General features: G+C 43.6%; 2 protein-coding genes across 3 annotated transcripts in view; both read right to left on the reverse strand.

Annotated features, from left to right (window-relative positions):
- Window positions 1–18785, reverse strand: part of SPRING1 (SREBF pathway regulator in golgi 1) — a 465726-nt gene extending 446941 nt beyond the window's left edge. For both annotated transcript variants that reach the window (XM_050748181.1, XM_050748180.1), the window contains exon 1: window positions 18776–18785. The gene's annotated coding sequence lies outside the window, so the exon portion shown is untranslated. The remainder of the gene's footprint in view (window positions 1–18775) is intronic.
- Window positions 1–24475, reverse strand: part of FBXO21 (F-box protein 21) — a 189565-nt gene that overhangs the window by 17795 nt on the left and 147295 nt on the right. Inside the window, exons 5-10 of the mRNA XM_050747986.1 lie at window positions 17886–18007; window positions 14730–14876; window positions 14280–14416; window positions 12550–12686; window positions 7001–7180; window positions 5566–5698 (exon numbers count right to left, since the gene is read on the reverse strand). Of these exons, the coding sequence (XP_050603943.1) occupies window positions 5566–5698; window positions 7001–7180; window positions 12550–12686; window positions 14280–14416; window positions 14730–14876; window positions 17886–18007 (856 nt within the window). The remainder of the gene's footprint in view (window positions 1–5565; window positions 5699–7000; window positions 7181–12549; window positions 12687–14279; window positions 14417–14729; window positions 14877–17885; window positions 18008–24475) is intronic.

Consider the following 24475-nt stretch of genomic DNA (forward strand, 5'->3'; position numbering starts at 1 on the left):
TTTTTTTTTGAGACAGGGTCTCACTCTGTCACCCAGGCTGGAGTACAGCCTTGGCCTTGACCTCCCAGGCTCAGGCGATCCTCCCACCTCAGCCTCCCGAGTAGCTGGGACTACAGGCATGTGCCACCACACACAGCTACTTTTTATATTTTATTTTGGTAGAGACTGGGTTTTGTCATGTTGCTCAGGTTGGTCTCAAACTCTTGGCCTCAAGTGATCCACCTGCCTCTGCCACCCCAAGTGCTGGGATGACAGTCATGAGCCACCACACCTGGCAGTCATTTCTTAATTATTCAGTTAAAAAACATTTTTGAGTTCCTATCATGGGCCATGAATTGTGTTGAGAGCATGGGGAAGGCGACAGTTAGGAAGGAGACCTGGTCCTTGTCCTTAAAGAACATGCTCTAATGGAGACGGATGACAGAGCAGCAGTTACCAGAGACTGGATGAAGCTCTAGGAAGGGCAAGCACAGGAATGACGGAAAAACGTGACCTGGCCACACACAGGAACCAAGGAAGGGGTTTTGGAGGAGGCAGAAGTCTAAACTGACAGCTGGGCAGAAGTGAGCCAGCCAATGGAGTTGAGGATGAGCAGAGGCCCTGGGCAGAGACGCAGCACATGCAAAAGACTGAAGCAAGACAGCGCAGGAACACAAAGTGGGTGCTGCAGAGGACCAAGGAGCTCCACAGGAGGCAGGGAGCATCAGGCAAGCAGGGCCAGACCGCCGAGAACCGAAAAGCCACACGGAAGAGAGCGAGTCTGGTCTTCAAGGCAATGGGGGAGCCACCCTGAGGGGTTTAAGCAGTGAAGGGACCTAATTGGTATTTTGTTTTTTTGGGTTTTGTTTGTTTGTTTTTTTGAGACGGAGTATCGCTCTGTCGCCCAGGCTGGAGTGCAGTGACCCGATCTCTGCTCACTGCAAGCTCCGCCTCCTGGGTTCACGCGATTCTCCTGCCTCAGCCTCCAGAGTAGCTGGGACTACAGGCGCCCGGCACTGCACCAGGCTAATTTTTTGTATTTTTAGTAGAGACGGGGTTTCACCATGTTAGCCAGGATGGTCTCAATCTCCTGACCTTGTGATCCGCCCGCCTCAGCCTCCCGAAGTGCTGGGATTACAGGCGTGAGCCACCGCGCCCAGCCCTAACTGATATTTTGTTAAGATTCCTCGGGCCTGTATACAGAGTGGGTTCACAGGGGCTCAGAGTGGAGAGAGGGAGGACAAGCAGGAGGCCAGGGCGCTGCTTCAAGTTGCAGAAGTACTGGCCTCAGCGGACCGACTTTCACCCGTCTGGGAGACAGAGTCACGTGCAGGGGTGGAGCAGGCCTGTGGATATGCTGGTCTGGAGCCCAGGGTCCAGTGCTCCAGCAGCCTCAGGAGACAGGCAGAAACTGACACAAGAAGAGGGGAACTGTCCTAGGGCACAGGTGCAGGGTACAAGACATCTGGAAACCATCCTTTAGCCTTGAAGGGAGGAACTGGCAAGAGCCTGAGAATCAGAGACCACAGAGCGAAAGGAACCGAGTGTTCCCAGAAGGGAGTAGCCCGCAGTGACAGGGCAAGACACAGAAAGAAAAAGTATCTACTGCATTTATCAATCAGGAGAATGGTTTCAGCCAAAGAGGGTCACTAGCTTCCTGGGCAAGAACAGTGCCTGTGGAGGAGGCATGGGAACGGGTCCTGATGTTCTGGGGAGTGAGTGGGAGGCAGACCAGGAGCTTCAGCTGTGGGGGAGGAGGAAAGGTGGCGACCCAGGGAAATGCCTGCAGGGCGGAAAGGGAGTACTTTTTGTTTTTCTTCTAATAGAAGAGACAGGTGTTTGCCTTGGAAAATTGGAAGGATACCTTTTCCACTGAAAGGCAGAGAAGGAGGGAAAGGAGAACTATGGATCATGATGCGGACGCAGGTCTGGCAGCAGGAAGGAGAAGGTGCCTGTGTGCTGGCTTCTTCAGAAGTGCTCTGGCCTCGGTCCACTGTACCACGGGATGCCGCGTGGGGTGGGCTCGGGCATCACCTTGCCCGCACTGAACTCCTGGTGCTGTCATGGCATGTGCAGAAGACCTGGCTAAGTTATTTAACTTCTCACTGCCTCTGTTTCATTACTTGCAACATGGCAAAAATAAAAATAATATCTACCCTATAGGGCTGCTGAGAAGATGGAAGGAGGCATTCAGTCAGTCCTCCTGACTTAAAATCTCACCATCCTGCCCCTCTCTATGTCCATCACAGCCATCATCACCTTGGATTACTGCGACAGTGACCAAGAGGGCTTGTGTTTCTTAGCTCTTCCTGATTTAATTCAATTAACAACAAGGCAATCTTCAGGCCTTCCCAGCTCAGGAATGTCTCCCTTTCACCTGATAAAGTCAAAGCCTTTCACAAACTGGTCTCACACGCCATAACAATTATACACACACACGTAAAAATACACCTCAAACTGCACACTCATCAGCATATAAATCCGTGCTAGGCTGACATGTGCAGGCGCCCCACCCTCCCACCCCTGGCCACGTGCAGGTTGTTCCCACTGACCGCAGTCACCTACTTTTCTACCCTCTGAAGTTGTTTTTCATTTTTCAAGGTCACACCTCAAACCCCTCCTCTGGAGAGGAACCTTGTCTGATTTCTTCAGCACCCCCTGGATTCTTCTGCACTGCGAGTCCCACAGTTTTCCTTGGCTGTCTCAGGGGCTCTAGCTGGATTATGCATTTATTAAGGGTAGGCAGTCATGAGTGCACTGGGAATGAGTCACTTTTCTCCCCTAATCTCTGAATGAGGGGTCACCCAGGAGATGCACCCCAGCAGCAAATGTCATGAGGGAAAATGCTCTGCGTGTGGCAATTTTGGAACTAGGGAGGACACCAAGGTTAGTCCCCAATAAGTCTGTAAAGCCCAAGTACTGAAATGAGTCCAGTCTGGAAGGTGAGGACAACTCAGCTTCTGCAGATTTCCCCCTAAAACGGGATGTTAATAGCATCACTTCTCCAATGACTCAACATTTAACTACAAAATTTACATTTAAATAAACTTGCAGGCTGGGCACGGTGGCTCACGCAGGTAATCCCACCACTTTGGGAGGCCGAGGCAGGCGGATCACTTGAGGTCAGGAGTTCAAGACCAGACTGGCCAACAGGGTGAAACCCCGTTTCTACTAAAAATACAAAAATTAGCCAGGTGTGGTGGCACATGCCAGTAATCCCAGCCACTTGGGAGGCTGAGGCAGGAAGATCACTTGAACCCGGGACGCAGAGGTTGCAGTGAGCCAAGATTGCGCCACTGCATTCCAGCCTGGGCAAGAGAGTGAGACTCTGTCTCAAAAAAAAAAAAAAGAAAAAAGTAAAAGAAAAAAAGAAACTTGCTTTGCTTGGCATCTCGTAAAAACTCCTTAATAAGTCTAAAGCAAAAAGTATACATATATCCTGGTATCAAAAATAAATAGGCAGGGGCTGGGTGTGGTATCTCACGCCTGCAATCCCAATACTTTGGGAGGCCGAGGAACACAGATCGCTTGAGGTCAGGAGTTCGAGAACAGCCTGGCCAACATGGTGAAACCCTGTCTCTACTAAGAAAAAAAATACAAAAATTAGTCAGGCGTGGTGGTGTACCTATAGTCCCAGCTACTTGGTAGGCTGAAGCAGGGAAATTGCTTGAACCTGGAAGGGAGGCTGCAGTGAGCTGAGATCATGCCACTCCACTCCAGCCTGGGCGACAGAGCAAGACTCCATCTCAAACAAACAAACAAACAAACCCCAAATAAATAAATAAATAGGCAGGGTGTGGTGGCACACACCTGTAATCTCAGCACTTTGGGAGGCCAAGATTGGCTTTAGCCCAGCCTGGGCAACACGGTGAAACTCAGTCTCTATTTAAAAAAAAATAAAAAATAAAACACATAAATAAAATGAAAATAAATGATTACATCTTGGACAAGTAGTTGGTAACTTTGGTGGAGAGTTTTCTTTTCCAATAATTCCTCTACCACATTACACAGATATTCTGGGAGGACATTTGCCATGTGGGCTACAGATGACATCTTTTCTTTTCTTTTTTTTTTTTTTTTTTTTTTGAGACAGAGTCTTGCTCTGTTGCCCTGGCTGGAGTGCAGTGGCATGGTATCGAATCACTGCAACCTCCACCTCCTGGGTTCAAGCAATTCTCTTGCCTCCTGAGTAGCTGGAACTACAGGTGCCCACCACCACACCCAGCTAATTTTTGTACTTTTAGTAGAGATGGGATTTCACTACGTTGGCCAGGCTGGTCTCTAACTCCTGACCTCAAGTGATCCACCTGCTTCAACCTCCCAAAGTGCTGGGATTACAGGCATGAGCCACCGTGCCCGGCTGACATCTTTTCTTAAAACAGGAGCCTTGGGGTTTTCCTACTGAAGCATCGTTTCTTAGAACTATTTTAGATCTTCGAAGTTGTGAATCAGTGAGACTTTAAGTTTAAGCAATGTAGAGTCACTTAGAATATTCACTTTTTCGGCCAGGCGCGGTGGCTCAAGCCTGTAATCCCAGCACTTTGGGAGGCCGAGATGGGCGGATCACGAGGTCAGGAGATCGAGACCATCCTGGCTAACACGGTGAAACCCCGTCTCTACTAAGAAATACAAAAAATAGCCGGGCGAGGTGGCAGCGCCTGTAGTCCCAGCTACTCGGGAGGCTGAGGCCGGAGAATGGCGTGAACCCGGGAGGGGGAGCTTGCAGTGAGCTGAGATCCGGCCACTGCACTCCAGCCTGGGCTACAGAGCGAGACTCCGTCTCAAAAAAAAAAAAAAAAAAAAAGAATATTCACTTTTTCAAGAAAGAATTTATCCCTCTCTAATGACACAAGGAGATGAGTTTATGCTAATGGCCTGTGAGACCTCAGAATTAAATTCTGCTCTAAACAAACAAAAAGGACTGTTCACATATTTCTAGAGAAGAGTCAGGGCACGGTGGGAATGTGCGGCTGGCTCCTGCACCGTTATACACAGCGGGCCTCTCTACGTGCTGCATCCACACAGCTCGCAAGGTCAACACCACAGCCTTCTGAAAGCGCATGCTGCTGCCCAAAGGGGGCCAGTAAAAAACGGAGAAAATTCAAGTGAAACAGTGTCAAAATTCAATGGTTTCCAAATAGTCCTTCTCTACTCTAGTGGCTCAAGTTGAACATATCTAAGATCCAATTTTCCTGTGTCAAACAGGAGTACTTATTCATGGCCAATGTAGTTAACAGTACAGCTGGAGGTTGACCATTTACAGCTTTGCTTTCCGTTGCTGAGTGACGGTGACTCGGGGAAAACGATCTTAGGGCCCCCATGGGTGAGTAGTGGGGACAGAGGCTTTGTGGTTCTAGGGTTTAAGAAGCTGACCACAAAGAGAACAGGCAATTCCTGGCAATAGAACCAATTTTCCTTAGAATAAGAGAGGTAAAAAAAAAATCTACTGATGGGCTATGATTGAGAGACTGAATAAATGTGTGTTTATTCCCCATGTTAACACAAAGAGAAGCTTGTCACGGGCACCCTTCAATCTAGGACTTCCCTTTCTAAGGCAAGTGCAAAGCATCAAGGTAAAATAATTACCTTCTCTGGCCAGATGCCCAGGTGGAAGTAAAGCCTGGCTTGGAGGAGGAGAAGCTGCACCTGGTCCGGGTACATTGCCAGATAGAGATCCAGCGAGTCTCTCAGGAGCTGGTACGACTGGTCGATGCCTTCCCTAGCAGAGGAAAAACAATCTTTGTCTTATCCTGCTTGTTTTTTCAGCAAAGACTCTCTTTCTCCAGGCCCAGGTTTTAAATAGAATTGACACAAATCCCAAACGTTTTCTGATTCTGGTATTTCTCCTCTGTTCAACAATACTCTTAAGAAAAAAAAAAATACAATAAATATAAATCTTGTACCCTACTTTGGTGATGGGTACTAAATGAAAATCAGAAGCATTTTTACTAAGCAATCAGAGCAATAACACTGTACCTAATTAAAAATGAATTCTGAAGGCCAGGCACAGTGGCTCACGCCTGTAATCCCAGCACTTTGGGAGGCCAAGGCAGGCGGATCACCTGAGGTTGTGAGTTCGAGACCAGCCTGACCAAACTGGAGAAACCCTGTCTCCACTAAAACTACAAAAATTAGCCGAGCGTGGTGGCACATGCCTGTAATCCCAGCTACTCAGGAAGCTGAGGCAGGAGAATCGCTTGAACCCAGGAGGCAGAGGTTGCGGTGAGCTGAGATCACGCCATTGCACTCCAGCCTAGGCAACAAGAGCGAAACTCTGTCTCAAAAAAAAAAAAAAAAAAAAAAAAAAAAAAAAAGAATGATGAGTAGGCAGAGCACAGAGGATATTTTTGGCCAGTGAAACTACTCTGTGTGATACTATAAAGGGGGACACATGTCATTATGTGTTTGTGCAAACACACAGAATATATGACACCAAGAGTGAACCCTCATGGAAACTGGACTCTTGGTGATAATGATGTGTCAGTGCAGGTTCACTGGCTGCAACAAATGCACCGCTCTGGTGTGGATGCTGACGGTGACGGAGGCTGTGCATGTGTAGGGCAGGGAGGATATGGGAACTCTCTGTACTTTCTGCTCAATTTTGCAGTTGGCCTAAAACTGCTCTAAAAAATAGTCTATTAAAAAAAGAATTATGTCATTAGACAGAAAACTATTACTATAATATACAGCCTACAACTTTCTACTTTCCCTATAGGACAAATTTCCTTGGACTTAGAAACAAGACAGTTTCATATTTTTGTTTTCTTATCTAATGATAGGAAGGTATAAATTAAAAGATGGCAAAGCATTTGGATACGAGAAGATCTTGCCCTTGAAAAATAATATTTCCCAGTCTAAGATATTCTTGTTACTGAAGAATGCTTTCAGTACTCGCAAAGAGAACTTGTCAGTGCCTACTGCAAAGATCTCAAAGAAAAGTCACTTGGCACATCTCAAACACAATTCAAGCTTCTAAAGACATGTGCTCTGCAGAAATACTAGAAAACCAAGAAAACCTTACCGCTTCCCCAGGCTTAACAGGTTTCCCACCATTCTCTGTAACACCTTCTTGACATTGACCACACCATACAGTGCCGCAGTCACGTGCTGGCCGATCAAGTACTCGCATTCTTTCACTGTCAGCTGCTTGCCTTTCCCAAAAGCATCTATGTAGATGTAGTCAAAGATGTCCAGGGTCGCCCTATCCAAAGAGCCAAATATCAGATGAGAGCTGAACAACTCATTATTTTAAGTCTCCACAATAAGTAGCTCAAATCATGGGCTGAAGGTTGAGACCATAACATTTCTACTTAAAATATGAATGTCTTGTCCAAATTTAAAATCTGACCCCTTTGTACAAGCTCTGCTCTGTCAAGACCACAGCACACTGACATTTAAGAAACAGCACCGATGTATGTCATCTAATAGCAACTCACTGCCAGGAGTATCTACAAGTTCGGCTAAGATAATGATTCATGGAATGCCTGAGGCAGTCTGTTAATTCCATAGATTAGCAGCAGGTAACAATCTGTGGATCCTGGGCCCTGGATGATCTGATGAAAGTTACAGCACCTCAGCCGGGCGCGGTGGCTCACGCCTGTAATCCCAGGACTTTGCGAGGCCAAGGCGGGCGGATCAAACAGTCAGGAGATCGTGACTAACATCCTGGCTAACACAGTGAAACCCCGTTTCTACTAAAAATACAAAAAATTAGCCAGGTGTGGTGGCATGCGCCTGTAGTCCCAGCTACTTGGGAGGCTGAGGGGCAGGAGAATGGCGTGAACCTGGGAGCTGGAGCCTGCAGTGAGCTGAGATCACGCCACTGCACTCCAGCCTGAGCAACAGAGCGAGACTCTGTCTCAAAAAAAAGAAAGTTACAGCACCTCACACCAGAAGGATTCGGCCATCAGTTCTGCTGATACACTGAGGTGGTCAGAGACCTGCTGAGCCCATCACAGCCTTGGGCTGGGAACCCTGCGCTAGAGCACAGAGAGCTGTGCCCCTCGCCTCGATCACACAGCTCCTCTTGTAGGCCTGCCTTCTGTGACCTGCACTAGCACGCTGGGGTTGGCCCTTGCTGAGCACAATGCTGAGCAGTGGTCACATGATGCAAGCTCTCACCGAACTGCCAGGCCCACTCTCTGCGAGGACTCATGGACGGGATTCAGGTGGCTCTGTTTCAGAGATACTTGTGTTTCTTATGAGCTATTGTTTCATCTTATATTTCAAGCCCACTACAAATCAGCATATTCCTCTCTTTGGCTGCTAAAAAAGTCCAATCGAATTTCCTCCTTGAGTTATATTTATAACCTACCCTTAGCAAAGATATAAGAATTATATGGCTGGGTGCAGTGGCTCACGCCTGTAATCCCAGCACTTTGGGAGGCTGAGGCAGGCAGATCACGAGGTCAATAGATCGAGACCATCCTGGCCAACATGGTAAAACCCCGTCTCTACTAAAAATACAAAAATTAGCCAGGCATGGTGGTGTGTGCCTGAAATCTCAGCTACTTGGGAGGCTGAGGCAGGAGAATCACTTGAACCCAGGAGGCAGAGGTTATAGTGAGCTGAGATTGCACCACTACACTCCAGCCTGGGCGACAGAGTGAGACTCCATCTCAAAAAAATAAAAAACAAAAATAAAATAAATAAACCTATGAGGAAAGTACCAAAAAAAAAAGAATTATATAAATGTTCTAGAAACAAGGAACTCTTCAACTGTTTTTATGAGGCTAAAACTTCCTAAGGACAAATGTACAAAAATTTCTAGGCCAAGATCATTTATGAGCTATCATAAATGCAAAAATCCTGGATAAAACATGAGTAAATCAAATGCAGCAATGTATTTTACAAATAAGTGATTAAGTTAGATGTGCTGCAACAATGGAAGGAGAGTTAAATATGCAAAAATCTATTTTGTAACAGATGCTGGGAAGGTTGTGGAGAAAAAGGAATGCTTATACACTGTTAGTGGGAGTGTAAATCAGTTCAACCATGTGGAAGAGTGTGATGATTCCTCAAAGGTCTGAAGACAGCTAAACCATTTGACCCAGCAATCCCATTACTGCGTATATACCCAAAGGAGTATAAGTCATTCTATTATAAAGTCACGTGCACACATATGCTCATTGAAGCACTATTCACAATAGCAAAGACATGGAATCAACCTAAATGCCCATCAGTGATAGAGTAGATAAAGAAAATATGATACATGTATACTATGGAATACTATGCAGCCACAAAAAAGAACAAGATCATGTCCTTTGCAGGGACGTGGATGGAGCTAGAGCCATCATCCTTAGCAAACTAACACAGGAACAGAAAACCAAATATTGCATGCTCTCACTTATAAGTGGGAACTAAGTGATGAGAACACACGGACCCAGAGTGGAACAACACACACTGGGGCCTATCGGAGGATGGGCGGTGGGAGAGGATCAGGGAAAATAACTAATGGGAACTAGGCTTAATACCTGCATGAAATAATCTGCACAACAAACCCCCATAACACAAGTTTACCTATGTAACAAACTTGCACATGTACACCAGACCTCAAAAGTTAAAAAAGAGAACTTCTATTACAACAACTAAAAAATCTATTTCTAAACATATAAACTAAAAGAGAAAAACCTTATACGTGTAGACACAGAAAAAGAATTCTGAAAATACAAAAAAAATCTAATGCCTAGATAGTAAGAAAACTTAGCAAAGTAGGAATGTAGATGGTAGCTTTCATAATCCCTAACTGCTCCCAACAGCATGCCTGATGGTGAATTTTTGTTTTCTTTTTCTGATACAGGGTCTTGCTATGTTGCCCAAGCTGGCCTTGAACTACTGGGCTCAATCAATCCTCCCACCTCACCCTTCCAAGCAGCTGGGACTACAGGCGTGCGTCACCGTGCCTGGCTTTGAAATTTTAAAAGCATTCCATTTAAAGTCATACCCAAGGCAAGAGTCCCTGCTATCTTTGTTTTTATTCAACTTTGTACAAAAAGATCTAGCTAGCAGAGTAATGCAAGAAAAAGAAACAGATATATAGGAGTTATAAAAAGAAGAAACCAAACTGTCACTATTCACAGATACTATGATTATCCACAGAGAACAGCCAGGAATGGACAAATTATTAGCACCAATGATTTATTCAGCCAAGGCACTGAAAATCAAAACTGTATCTAGATAGCAAGCATATCTCTGCATACCATTAATACTTAAAAAATGTAATCTTAAAAATTACCATTTACAACTGCAAAAAAAAAAAAAAAGGAAGGTACCTAACAATAAATCTAACAAGATGCTAGCTTGATGAAGAAAAAGATAAAATCTTTTTAAGGCCAGTAATGACAACCTAAACAAACAGAGTGGTCCATGTTCATAATAAGACTGATAGCGAGACACTGGCAATGTCCTCCTGTTAATCTAGAACTCCAATTCAAAGTAATCCCTGGCTCCAATCAACAGACACAAAGGGGTTCCAAAGAACCTGACAAAATTGATTCTAAATCTATATGGAGAGCAAAAGCTAGAAACGGCCAAGGCAATTTTGAAGAACTAGCTGGAGTCTCATCCTTTCAGATATCAGGGATAATTATAAAGTTGCAGTGCTTAAGAAAATACGGTCCTGGTACAGGGACAGAGCAAAGTGGCCAAAGGCAAAGAGCAGAGAAAAAGAGAGAAAGGGCCGTATAGCCCAGAAGCTCCTGCCGTGTCCCTGAGGGCTGAGTCCCTTATGGGGCTCAGTGCTAGTTTCTGTCACATGTCAGGGGGGTATTAAATTATTTCCCTGTTCATTTGCATTACAGTATATGTCCACTGTAGCCCAAGAAGGAAAAATGATGTTAACTGCATACAATCCTACCCTGTAGTAAGTTATCATGGCAAATGACATGGCAATTTGGTGTTTTAAATGTTTTATATTGTACAGAAATCTTTGGTGCATTATTACATAGGCATTTAAGAATATTTCGGGGATACCTGGGAAGATTGGTTGGGTTATTTGGGGAAAGGGAATGGGACGAAAAATCATTTTTTCCACTTAAAATAATGGAAATTGGGTCCCCACTATCCAAAAATTAAACCATTCAGTACATCCTCAGAAACACATTATCTGGAACACAAGGGAAGCCTGCAGTTATTTAATGCAACATACAGAAGTAATGAACCATAAACATTTTCATGGAAATAAACATGGCCAGGCGTGGTGGCTCATGCCTATAATCGCAACACTTTGGGAGGCTGAGGCAGGCCGATCACTTGAGCTCAGGAGTTCAAGACTAGCCTGGGCAAAATGGCGAGACCCTGTCTCTACAAAAAAATTAGCCAGGTTGTGGTGGTGCATGCCTGTGGTCCCAGCTACTAGGGAGGTTGAGGTGGGAGGATGGCTTGAGTCCAGGAGATGGAGGGTGCAGTAAGCCAAGATTGTGCCAATGCACCCCAGCCTGGGTGGCACAGCCAGACCCTGTCTCAAAAAAAAAAAGAAAAAAGAAATAACAAACACTTTCAAACTGGTGGTTAGCTCTGGAGAAGAGAAAGGGATGAGGAAGAGTACCTGGGAGGCTTCAACTAAATATGTAATGTTTTATTTCTTAAACTAAGAGGTAGGAACAGAGATCAATTGTACTTTTTTGCTATGCCACATCAGAAACTCTCCTGGGTATATAATATACTGGATAATCTCATTTAATCTTCCAAGCTGCTTTATAAAAAACATTAATCCATTTTACCAAGGAAGAAACTGAGGCCTCCTCAGAGGAAGGTAAAGTTTGAACCCAGTTTGACTTCAAAGCTCTAGTACTTTCTATCACACAATTCATCACTAAAGGGTTTCAGAGTTAATCATTAAGACAGAGTTTCAAAGATCAGGACATAGGTAAATAACTTTTTTCTTTTCCCCTAAATTGTAGATTTAATGAGAATATATTTCCATCTGTTGAACTATTTCTTTCAGAAAAGCTAGACTATAACTGAAAAGGAGCTTTTTGCCCTACAGAGCACTAGGTTTAAAGAAGAACAAAACAGTACTCAGTAACCAGGTCTCTAAAATTCTCATCAGTCACCAACCTTGCCTGAAGGGGAACATGGCCACCCTGTTCCATCTCCCCAGCTTTCTTTCCCTCCCTTCCTCTCTTCCTCTCCCACTCATGTGGGACAAAGAGGGAGATTTTACAGAAGAATAAAAAGAAATAATTTCTTTAAGAACTCTTTGATCTGATCTGCTTTGAAACAAAGGGACTCTGAGAACCACATAAGACCCTGAAGTCAGAGTCTTATTTTTTAAAATTAAACTTTTCGAGTTAACTGTAGATTCACACATGCAGTTTTAATAAATACAGAAAGATCCAGAGAACCCTTTTCCCAGTCTCCCCTGATGGTACCATCCTAACTGTTCTAGTATAATAACACAACCAGAATACTGACACTGATACAGCCAGGAAACAGAACAGTTCCATCACCACCCTAGTCCCGTTTTTAACCTGGGTGGTAACACCCAACTTGATGTTGAAAATCAGACTGCCTCTCAGCACAGAGGGATCGAATCTTCAGGACCACAGATAATGAGTCACAGATGCTCACCCTTCTGCGCCTTGGCACCACCTTAGTAAGAAGTGACTTGGGAAGTTGACAGGCTCCAGTGGGACTCCCAACTGCCGAGCAATCGTCAAATAGAGCAGAGACATGCTGATTGGGATTCCTGTTCTGCGAATCAAAACCTAAAGCAGAAAAAATGCTTTTACTTCACTGGGATGAACTATACATTCTCATTCTTTCAATAAACATTCTCATTAGGCACCTATTTTGCATTGGGCATGATGCTCATTTGTGAGGCTTAAGTGAGTATTTCACTTATTTAGGTCAGGGGTCGGTAAACTATAGTCCATGGCAATTCCGGTCCACCGGCTATTTTTGTACAGCTTGTATAAGAAAAAGTTTTGTTTTTCAATGTTTGAAAAAATAGTTAATACTATTCAAGGACATATGAAAGTAACATGAAATTCAAATTTCAATGACCATATATACAGTTTTGTTGGACACAGCCACATTCAGCTGTTTTTACATTATCTGTGCCTCCTTTTACACCACAGTGGCAGAACTTGGTGGTTAACAACAGAGACCACATGGCCCTCAAAGCTGAAATAATTTTTTGTTGTTGTTGTTTTTTTGAGATGGAGTCCCACTCTGTTGCCCAGACTGGAGTGCAATGGCACAGTCTTGGCTCACTGCAACCTGCCATGTTCAGGCGATTCTCTTGCCTCTGCCTCCCAAGTAGCTGGGATTACAGGCAACCACCACGCCTGGCTAATTTTTTTTCTATTTTTAGTAGAAACGGGGTTTCACCATGTTGGCCAGGCTGGTCTCGAACTCCTGACCTCAGGTGATCCACCCACCTTGGCCTCCCAAACTGCTGGGATTGCAGCGTGAGCCACCACACCTGGCCAAAGCTGAAATAAGTTACTGCCTAGCCTTTTATAGGAAAAGATGGTCAAGCCCTAATTTAGGCCCTCCTTTTTCCAGAAAGAATTTAAAACTGTTTCAAGGAAAAGCGTGTACAATATAGCAAAATAAAAGTAGCAGATAGGGCAACAAAATAAATATGAAAATAGAACTAGGCAGAAAGCAAATAAAAAATAAATATAACAGATGCAAACTTGACACAGCTGGGCCACAGGTTCCCCAAAATGGCTAGAGGCCAGTGCAAAAAGAGGACCCTGATTAGTTCCACAGTTTAGTGTCATGAGATACAAACCGACCAAAGAAGAGTCAGAGAATATCTACTTTTAGTCAAAAATCTATCTCAAGCGTTTGCATATGGAGGATACTCTATGAGAAAACAGACAAACTCCACAACAATATCCTTAAAGCAGAAGGAAAAATAAGTTTCATTGAGCACTCAGAGATGGAAGGCATGGTACTGGCCTTCAAGAATGTACGGTCTATCAGACAGAAGCTTAAAAAAATACATATAGGATGGGCACAGTGGCTCACACCTATAATCCCAGCGCTTTGGGAGGCCAAGGCGGGAGGATCACTTGAGGCCAGGAGTTTGAGACCAGGCTGGGCAACACAGCAAGACCTCATCTGTACAAAAAATAAAAAATTAGCTGGTATGGTGGCACATAGTCCGAGCTTCTCAGGAGGGTGATGCGGCAGGATCGCTTGAACCCAGGAGCTTGAGGCTGCAGTAAGCTATGATTGCGCCACTGCATTCCAGCCTGAGCAACAGAGCAAGACCCTGTCTCTAAAAAAAGAAAATAAAATTACTATACCTATATTACTATGGTAATATACTATGTACCTATATTTACCTGATGCATATATAAGTTTAGGGCATTATAGTAATCCATTCGATTCCCCTTGAACTTCAGTTGGTCGTAAAGGACATAGTTCATGGCATCCAGCACCTGGCTCTGGAGTTCTATTTCCATTATCATGGATGATTCACCTGAAACACAGAGATCTACTCTGGACCCAAGCACAAATAAGGTTGTGACAGGTGCCCCAAACTACCCACAAGATGAAGACATTGGTAATGGCCTAGCAATATTAATCAAGTGTTGCCAATCTAGGAAGCAGAAGGCAGTATGTATTTGAACTGTTTTAGGTTCAACACTTCAACCACGTAAACACGTGGTCACATCATTTTATCACTTTTTCGTGACATAATGGGAGCACACTAACAAATCTCTCAACTCAAAGTAACCAATTCCTCTAGATTTTCTTTCGTAAATACAGCTGGATCCAAAGCAATGCCACACCTGCCTTGAAGGCCAAGCTGGGGTGGCGACTGTTTATGCCCCGAAGAGTTTTGCAAACGAGCTCTACGATGCTGTCAATTTGGGCCTGGATGTCTTTGAGGCTGATATCGGAGAGAGGATTGCAGTACTGGTCAATATATACAGCACCTGAAAATGAACAAGAATTACCGAATAAATTCTTACGTTACCCTTTTCTTATCAGGTTGGCATTTTACCCTGGACATCCTGGGACATGGCTCTTTACACCATCCCACTGGATAAGCTTCATGTTTTGGCCGCGGACCTTACTGCTAACACACTGAGAAGGAGCAACAAACATTTTCATAACAAAGTAGCTTACACTTTTAAAAAAATAAATACACAAACCAAACTTCTCTCAGAAGTCATGGACTAAAAAACTGCATGGTATATGGCACAGTCTCATATTCTATTACAAAGAAAAGTAAATGACATCGAGGAGATCTTTTCAAGCTACTTCTCTCTCCCTAGCTCTTATAGGTTCCAAATCCAACAACTCTGAAAACTTAATGGTATAAGGCAGTTCCCTTAGAAAAAAAAAAATTTCTGAAAGCCCTCCATGACAGATGTGCCATTTCAACAGATTACACCTCTCAAGGGCGAACAGTAAATGGACTCTGGAGCTAACCCTACTTTCCAATGAGATAACAAATTATGCTCAGGGAACGTACAGCTGAAAAGCTGTACAAAGCACACTGCAGACAGTCTCTTAAGAATCACTCCTCTTCACAGTCTTAGGCAATTTTGGAAGCAGAGACTGAAGGGCTAACGGCATCATTTGGGTAAGGACACCGTTACGTGGGAAGCTCTCCAGTCACGTTAAATTCAAGAGATCCCAGACCAGCTCAGAACCTGGACCCCCTTACCAATGCTCCAGAGCTGAAAGCAGTTGAATGAGTGTCAAGACACCTCGACTCCAGTCCCAGTGTTGCCACCAGCCAGGGACTGGCTCCTGGGCCTCCATGGGCCCCAGCTTCCCTACCTGGAGGCTGAAGCAGTTTATGCTGCACATTTCTGAAGTCTGTTCTTTCCTAATGCTATGATTCCCAGACTTCTTTGATGGCATCAGCATTATTCTAGTCACTCACCAAGGATCAGAACCTTGGAGAGTCAACTGTCATTCACTCAACTACTAAACAATTTCCAATGGCTTCCCAATGCTTATGACACTGATGTGGAAGTTCTTCGAAAATTATAACTTTGTATTTAGAAAATGAAAAAGGCATATTTGTTTTCATACATAAGCTACAAATATATATATATATTTATACTACTCTTAACTGTGAAATAACAGAAGATAGGATGCTTCTCAACTCCAGTATACAAATGAGGGGATTCTAGGGTGGTGAGATGTTTCACTTCCTTTTGGATGATACTAGGTTTTCATACACTTGATAAGCATTTACACTAAGCACTGTGGGGTATACAGTGATCCTAACACAAGGACCACAACACATGAAGCTTAGGGACTAGTTACAGAAACAAAATGTATACACAGGAAACAGAAAAAATGCAAGACAGTTTACTATTAAATGCTGCTGTATCTCTGAGGTGAATAAAATCTCCAAGTAGTCAGTGGAAATTTAATGGAAGTGAGGCTTGAGCTGAATTATGGAGGGGAGTAGGATTTTCAAGAGGGATTATGAGGAGGGGGGATATCATGAATGAGGAAGTGAAGCCAGGTGTATTTGTGGGGCACCAGTCTAGACAATGGCCTGGCTGGAGCAAATGGGACATCCTGGAGAGTACGGAGCATAGGTCTGGACCAGATCATGCAGGGCAATGAAAAGCAGGTAGAGGTTTAATATAAAAGGGAAATCAGTTGTCCACACTGCAGGTTTCACATGCAGTGGTGAAAGCTAGGTTTCTAATTGGGCTGGCACTGATATATTAGCTGACTTGGAGGGAAGAGGGGATAATGTTCATGAAATCAAGTATTACTCAGAAAGTTGTTGCCAGGAGAGGCAGCCATAGACTGCATGAGACTAGTTATAGAAGCCAGCCAGGTGTGGTGACACTTGAGCACAGGAGTTTGAACCTAGCACAGGTGACACAGCAAGACCCCGTCTCTAAAAATAAATACATAATTTTTTTTTTTTTTTTTTTTTTTTTTTTTTTTGAGACAGAGTCTTGCTCTGTAGCCCGGGCTGGAGTGCAGTGGCCGGATCTCAGCTCACTGCAAGCTCCGCCTCCCGGGTTTAGGCCATTCTCCTGCCTCAGCCTCCGGAGTAGCTGGGACTACAGGCGCCCGCCACCTCGCCCGGCTAGTTTTTTGTATTTTTAGTAGAGACGGGGTTTCACGGTGTTAGCCAGGATGGTCTCGATCTCCTGACCTCGTGATCCGCCCGTCTCGGCCTCCCAAAGTGCTGGGATTACAGGCTTGAGCCACCGCGCCCGGCCCATATTTTTTTTTAAAATAGTAACAAAATAGGAACATGACTATGAGATACACTGGAATGCAAAAAAATCAACAATCTGGTAAATCACCAGAGGTAGGGAATAAAAGTAAATGACCAGTCATATTTACATTTCATAACCATAATGTATGGGAATGTTTGTGTAATATTTTAGGAATTCAAAATCATTTAAAAAAAAATAGAAGTCTCACTTTGTTCCTGTTCAACTTAATAAGAACAAAAAGATTCTCCACTCCTTTCTTCTTGCCTGTCCACTCAACTTCTTCCTTCTCACCTTTCATTATGGACAAGCAGACTCACTGATGCCCAAGAACATTCTGTCCTCAATAAACTCCAACCCGGGAGGTTAAGGGATTTACTGAAGGTCACAGGGAGACAAAATTGGATACATTTACTTCTGATTTGGAAATTATGCCTTAAAGCTCAGAAAAATAGGAATTTACTTCATTAGCTAAAGTATCACTCTCACACTTTAAGCCAATGATGCATCTTTAAAAAACACTATTTCTTTAGTGGACTTTGATAAAATCTTAGCTCTAAATTTAATAGTTTGAACTACCTCATTGGTCAGGCCCTATAATCCAATCTGCAGAAGCCCACGAAACATGATTTACTTTTCCACTTTACCACAAGGAACACAACGATTCCCTCTGCTGGTCTTAAAAAACTAATCAGTTACCTATAGAAATACTACTGTCCACATATATGGGAAAATACCCACCTTCAAGATATGACTCATAGTCATCTGGCTGCTGAAGAAAGGCCTTAAGATTATTTAAAATTTTCTGTTGCCGCAGGTAGTAAAGAATTTTTTTCGCGTAGTATTTCCAGGTCAAAGCTTTTCTGGAAACAAACAAGTCAGTAAGAATTAAGATTTGAAAATTTTCAGTTATCTATTTTTTACATTACACTAACATACCATGTAGTTTGCTGAACAAGAAAAATATGATTGGTTCATTATCTTATAATAATTATAATGGAAGTAGATAGCAGTCTTTGAATTGTAATATAATACTAAATTAGTTGTACTGAAATTGGAGGAACAGTTATCTGCCTGGCTTCAGACTTACTTGCCTGTATCTTTGGTAAAAGGAAATGGAAGAGCAGCCTGAAAAAGGAATTGAGCTGGGGAAGGTTCAGAAGATGGGGAGGCATCTAGAATCCTTTGCTGGTCCCCCTGCTTGGGCCACTTGGGCCTGGGCACTCACTGCCACAGTGAGTTCCTCATGGCTTCACATATTATGAAAACTCCTATTTTCCAGACCAGAGTTCTCTCTTGAACTCCAGACCTGTATATCAACTATTATCCATCTACTCTACATCCCGCTTAGAGAGCTGAGCACCTTCATCTTTCTTCCCCTCCCAGAGTCACCCTCATCTCAGATCAAGGCATCTCCATCATTCTAGTAAGGCCAAAAACCTGCAAGTCATACTGGATGCCTTGCTTTCTCTCATAAGCCATACTCGAGACCTGTCAGCCAAAGCTATCAGTACTATCTTCAAATTACATCCAAAATGTGCACACTTCCCAATTACTCCCACACGCCACCATCAGCATTTCTCTGTGTTGCAGCAACATCCTCCTACCTCGGCTTCCCGCTTCAGACCTGGCCCCTCCATTCTATCCTCAATACGGCAGCCAGAGCACTCCAGTAACATGTACAGTCATGTCACCCAATCCTCGACTCCAAGTCTCCAGTGGTTTCCCACCTTGCTCCAAGAAAAAGCCCAGTCCTAATGAGGACCTAAAAGGTCTCTTGAACTCTCGCCCCATTACCTCTCTGACCCCAATTCCTGCCACTCTCCCTCAGTCCAGCCACCCAAGCATTCCAGCTGTTCCTTTACTCTCCAGTGGGTGCTCACCTTAGTGCCCTGTTCCTTCTGCCTGGTACATTCTCCCCGGAGACTGCAGTCTGTTCTCACCTCCTCCTAGGTTTCAACTCAAATGTCCCCTTGAGTAAGGCCCCCTACATTATTTTAAATGGCACCACCTCACCATTCCCCTGTCTTCTTCCCCGATTATATTTCTCTATGGCATTTTTCATTTTCTAATGTAACCAATTTCTTATTTTTCTTAGTGCCTATCTCCCCCACTACAGTATAAGCCCCATGAAGGCAGGGATTTTTTTGTGTGTTGTTCATTGCTGTATCCCCAGTGCCTAGAATAGCGTTTGGCACATAGTAGATGTTCCATAACACTTGTTGAGTGAATAAAATTCTTCACCACATATCCCAAATATATATGGGGATTATAAGAAATAGGAGAGAGACAGTGATGAAACTTATCTGGCTGACATCATGAAGAAACAAACAACTTGCCAATCTTGAGGGAGGTCAATGAAAACCTGCAGAATGATCTATGTTTTATCTACTTTTTAATCTTTGAGTTGTACAACACATCAGTCTAGAAAATTGTGTGAAACAAACAAGTAGCTTAATGAATCATTATAAGACACATTCCTGGATCTACCACTCTTGCCAAGACAGAACATTTTGTGGCCAGCACGGTGGGTGGCTCACGCCTGTAATCCCAGCATTTTGGGAGGCCGAGGCGGGCGGATCACAAGGTCAGGAGATCGAGACCACCCTGGCTAACACAGTGACACCCCATCTCTACTAAAAACACAAAAAATTGGCCGGGCGTGGTGGTGGGCGCCTACAGTCCCAGCTACTCGGGAGGCTGAGGCAGGAGAATGGGGTGAACCCGGGAGGCGGAGCTTGCAGTGAGCCAAGATGGTGCCACTGCACTCCAGCCTGGGCGACAGAGGGAGACTCGTCTGATAAAAAAAAAAAAGAAAGAAAAAAGAAAACTTTGCAAACAGCCAAGAAGCCCTCTGGGGCCCCCCTCAACAATAATCACAAACCACACCTCTATGATTATCACTTTCTTGCTTTAGTATTACCATGAAATATGGTATTACCATGAAATATGCATCCCTAAACAGGCGAGTCTGTTTTGATGTCTTTTAAATCTCTTAATCTACAGGATCCTCCTCCATCTTTTTTTCCCCTTGCAATTTATTTGTTGAAGAATCTGGGTTGTTAGACCTGCAGTTTCCCATCATCTGGAATTTGCTGACTGTACCCACATGATGTAGTTTAACATATTCTTCTGTCTTCTGATCGCCTGTAAATTGGATGTAGAGGCTACATGAGATACAGATTTCATTAATTTAGCAAGACAACTTCATAGAAGGTAGTGCATTCTCCCATCAGGAGGCAATAATGCCTGGGTGTCTCTTTTGTGATGTCAGCAGCACTGCTACGCAATGTCTTGATCTGTTAATTCATTTGACGTTACAAAGTGGTGACATTAGAATTCAACCAACCCTTCTTATTTCATTAGCTGTGATACTTCTATAAGGAAAAACCTCCATGGAAAAGGCAGGGTAAATGCTGATATCTTCCATTTACAATTTTTTTTTTTCAAAATAATGATGTGGGTTTCTATTTATCCTTCAAAGGTGACCAATTGTTTTTAGTATGATTATGAACTCATCGAGCTAAGCATATTCGACGCATTTCAATCCATTCCTGTTATTATCCACACTGATGCTCAAACTGTCACATCTTTGGCCACTGGAAGCCTCTTCACATTGGTTCCTCAATACTTCCGACATAAAGTAGTGTCAGTTTTCTTACTATCTGGTTAGGTTTCCAGGATGCTCCAGGCTCATCTTTTAAAATCCTTGCATTGGACACAGAACCAGTCTTTCTTCAAAAACCCTGGCTGCTTCTGTGGAAAATGTTGTATCAAGATGACAATCTGGATACCAGGGAAGATCAATTCCACTAGGTTGGTTATTGTTTCTAGATCTTTTCAGTGGACACACCTAGGAAGCCTAGTGTTTATGTGCACTTGTGTGTACATGTACATATGCACATGCACTTACATACACCTACATGCATTTAAACATAAAATATCTTTTGAGTTCATACTGACACTTCTAATTCAAAAATATATGGCTCTGACCTTCTATCTTATATCTATGTCTTCTTTATTCCGGGAGAATTCTGCTTCTCCAGGATATCACAGGTGATAAAATTAGAATATCACATTGTTATTCATTTACTTCATTCCACAGCTCTCTCTCATACACACACACCAGCCCTCAGAATAACAAGACTAATGTTCTTATCACTTTTGAGACGGAGTCTCGCTCTGTCGCCAGGCTGCAGTGCAGTGGTGTGATCTCGGCTCACTGCAATCTCTACCTACCGGGTTCAAGCTATTCTCCTGCCTCAGCCTCCCAAGTAGCTGGGATTACAGACAGTGTCACCCCACCAAGCTAATTTTTTTTTTAAGTATTTTAGTAGAGACGGGGTTTCACCATGTTGGCCAGGATGGTCTCAATCTCCTGACCTCATGATCTGCCCACCTCAGCCTCCCAAAGTGCTGGGATTACTCATCACTTTTATGATTACTGAAAACAGGTAAATATTTTGCATATGTTCTCCCCCACTGTCCATTCATTTATTTAAACAGATGCATTGTATTTATACTGACATGTCTTACAGACATTACACATGCAATACTTTCTTCCCTAGAACCCTCATTTGAATTTAAATCAACAAATACATATTTAGTGCTCACTGCCCGTGTTTTTCTGTTTTTTTTTTGGTCGGGGGTGGGGGGAGTGGTTTTTGGTCATTTGAAATTCATTTTCCAGGAGATTTCTCAGGAAGGACTGAAAAGTCACTGAATTCTTGTAAGTTGTTAAGTTTGTGTGTACTCTTCATATCTGGAAGTCAGTTTGGCTGGATATAAAAATCCTTGGCTGACATTTTCCTTAGATCATTGAGTATCTTAAATAAGTTATTTTTTCCTTTGGCATAAAAAATTCTGTTGAAAAGTCTGATGATATTCTCATTTTCTTTTCCTTATAAATGACTTTATCTTTTTTGCTTGGATGCTCAAAGGACTTTCCTGTCTTTAAAATCCAGCAATTTTACTAAAATATGTCTCAGTATTGGTCATTCTGGGATACTTTTCTCGGGTACAACGTATGCATTTATTTATCTATCTATCTATCTATCTATCTAATCCATCTATCTATTTATTTGAGACTGAGTCTCACTCTGTCACCCAGGGTGGGGTGCAGTGGCACAATCTCAGCTCACTGCAACCTCCGCCTCCCAGGTTCAAGCAATTCTCTTGCTTTAGCCTCTTGAGTAGCTGGGATTACAGGCATGCCATGCCCGGCTAATTTTTTGTATTTTCAGTAAAGACGAGGTTTCTCCACGTTGGCCAGGCTGGTCTCGAACTCCTGACCTCAGGTGATCCGACCGCCTCAGCCTCCCAAAGTGCTGGGACTCCAGGTACGAGCCAGCACGCCCGGCCCAGTGTATGCCCTTTTACTATGCTGTTTCTAATCTTTACTGTAGGGCATCCTCTTTTTTAAGACCACATAGCACATCATAAACACAAACTGATTTCCAACTGATGCTTTAGTATTTATGGAAACTACACTTTTTCCTTCCCATGCTTTCCATATCCAAACCACAAGCATTTGCCAGGAATGAATACAAATAGGGTCTTCCATGAAAACTGATATCCCAAAATATTTTTAAATGTGGGGTATTCTATCATTTAAAAACAATCTTATTTGTTTGTTGGCTCGCACTTATAGTCCTAGCACTTTGGAAGGCCAAGGTGGGAGGATCACTTGAAGCCAAGAGTTCAAGACCAGCCTGGGCAACATAGTGAGACACTGTCTCTACCAAATAAAAATTAGCCAGGCATGATGGCACATGCCTATATTCCTAGCTACTCAGGAGGCTGAGGCCGGAGGATCCCTTGAACCCAGGAGTTCAAGTTACAGTGAGCCATGATTGCACCACTGTACTCCAGCCTGGGCAACAGGATGAAACCCTGTCTCAAAAAATAAACAGGGCTGGGCATGGTGGCTCACACCTGTAATCCCAGCACATTGGGAGGCCAAAGCAAAAGGATCCTTTTTTTTTTTTTTTTGAGACCAAGTCTGTCGCCCAGGCTGGAGTGCAGTGGCGCAATCTCGGCTTACTGCAACCTCAGTCTCCTGGCTTCAAGCACTTCTCCTGTCTCAGCCTCCCGAGTAGCCAGGATCACTGACCTCAAGTGATCAACCCGCCTCGGCCTCCCAAAATGCTGCGATTACAGGTGTGAGCCACCATGCCTGGCCGGGAAGATCTCCTGAGGCCAGGAGTTTAATACCTGCCTGGGCAACAAAGCAAGACTCCATCTATACAAAAAATAGAAAAAAATTAGCCAGGTGTAATGGCAAGTGCCTGTAGTCCTAACTACACGGGAGGCTAAGGCAGGAGGATCACTTGAGCCCAGGGGTTTGATTCTGCAGTAAGCTATGATTGTGTCATGGCATTCCAGCCTGGGTGACAGAGTGAGACTCTGTTTCTAAAACAAACAAACAATCCTTTTTTAAGGTCAAAATATATGTGTTGGGCCAAGGGGTAACCTATTCGTATTTATTTCTAAAAAGACTATAATATATGTCTTTACTGGATATGCATTTTCATCACTTTTGGGAATCTGATACGTAAAATGGCAGTACTTCATTGTTGTTTAACACTTCTATTTTTTTTTTGAGACGGAGTTTCACTCTTGTCGTCCACGCTGGAATGCAATGGTGTGATCTCAGCTCACTGCAACCTCCACCTCCCGCGCCTCCCGGGTTCAAGCAATTCTCCTGCCTAAGCCTCCCGAGTAGCTGGGATTATTGGTGCCTGCTACCAAGTCCGGCTAATTTTTGTATTTTTCTGTAGAGACAAGGTTTCACCACGTTGGCCAGGCTGGTCTCGAACTCCTGACCTCAGATGATCCACGGACTCAGCTTCCCAAAGTGCTGGGATTACAGGCGTGAGCCACTGCGCCCGGCCTATTTAATACTTTTTGAATAGAGCATTAAAGGGTTTTTTCCATGATTGTTAGCCATTAGGATTTGTTCTTCTGTGAATGCCATCCTCCTAACCTTTGCACGTTTTTCAGTATCTCTTGAGTTCTACTGACTTCATTCATGGTCTCTTGGCCATATAGAAGTGTCTGCTCTTTCACCGCCTCCGCATTGTCATTCTTGGTTAAGGTGGTCTCCCTAGACTACATGAAGTTCCCTATTTTCTTAAGGAATGTTCACTGTGATCACTTAAAAATTTCAGTTGTTTAATCCTTTGGAAAAATGTTTGCATATGATGCACGTTTTCCTTTCTTCCAGATGGATATTCAGTTATGTCCAGTACCATTTCTTTAAAAATCCATTTTTTTCCCTCTGAGTTTAAATATATTAAATTATCTTTTATTCTGGGATGCATCTGTCAATT

The sequence above is a fragment of the Macaca thibetana genome, chromosome 11 (genome assembly GCF_024542745.1).
Source record: "Macaca thibetana thibetana isolate TM-01 chromosome 11, ASM2454274v1, whole genome shotgun sequence".
NCBI classification, from domain to species: domain Eukaryota; kingdom Metazoa; phylum Chordata; class Mammalia; order Primates; family Cercopithecidae; genus Macaca; species Macaca thibetana.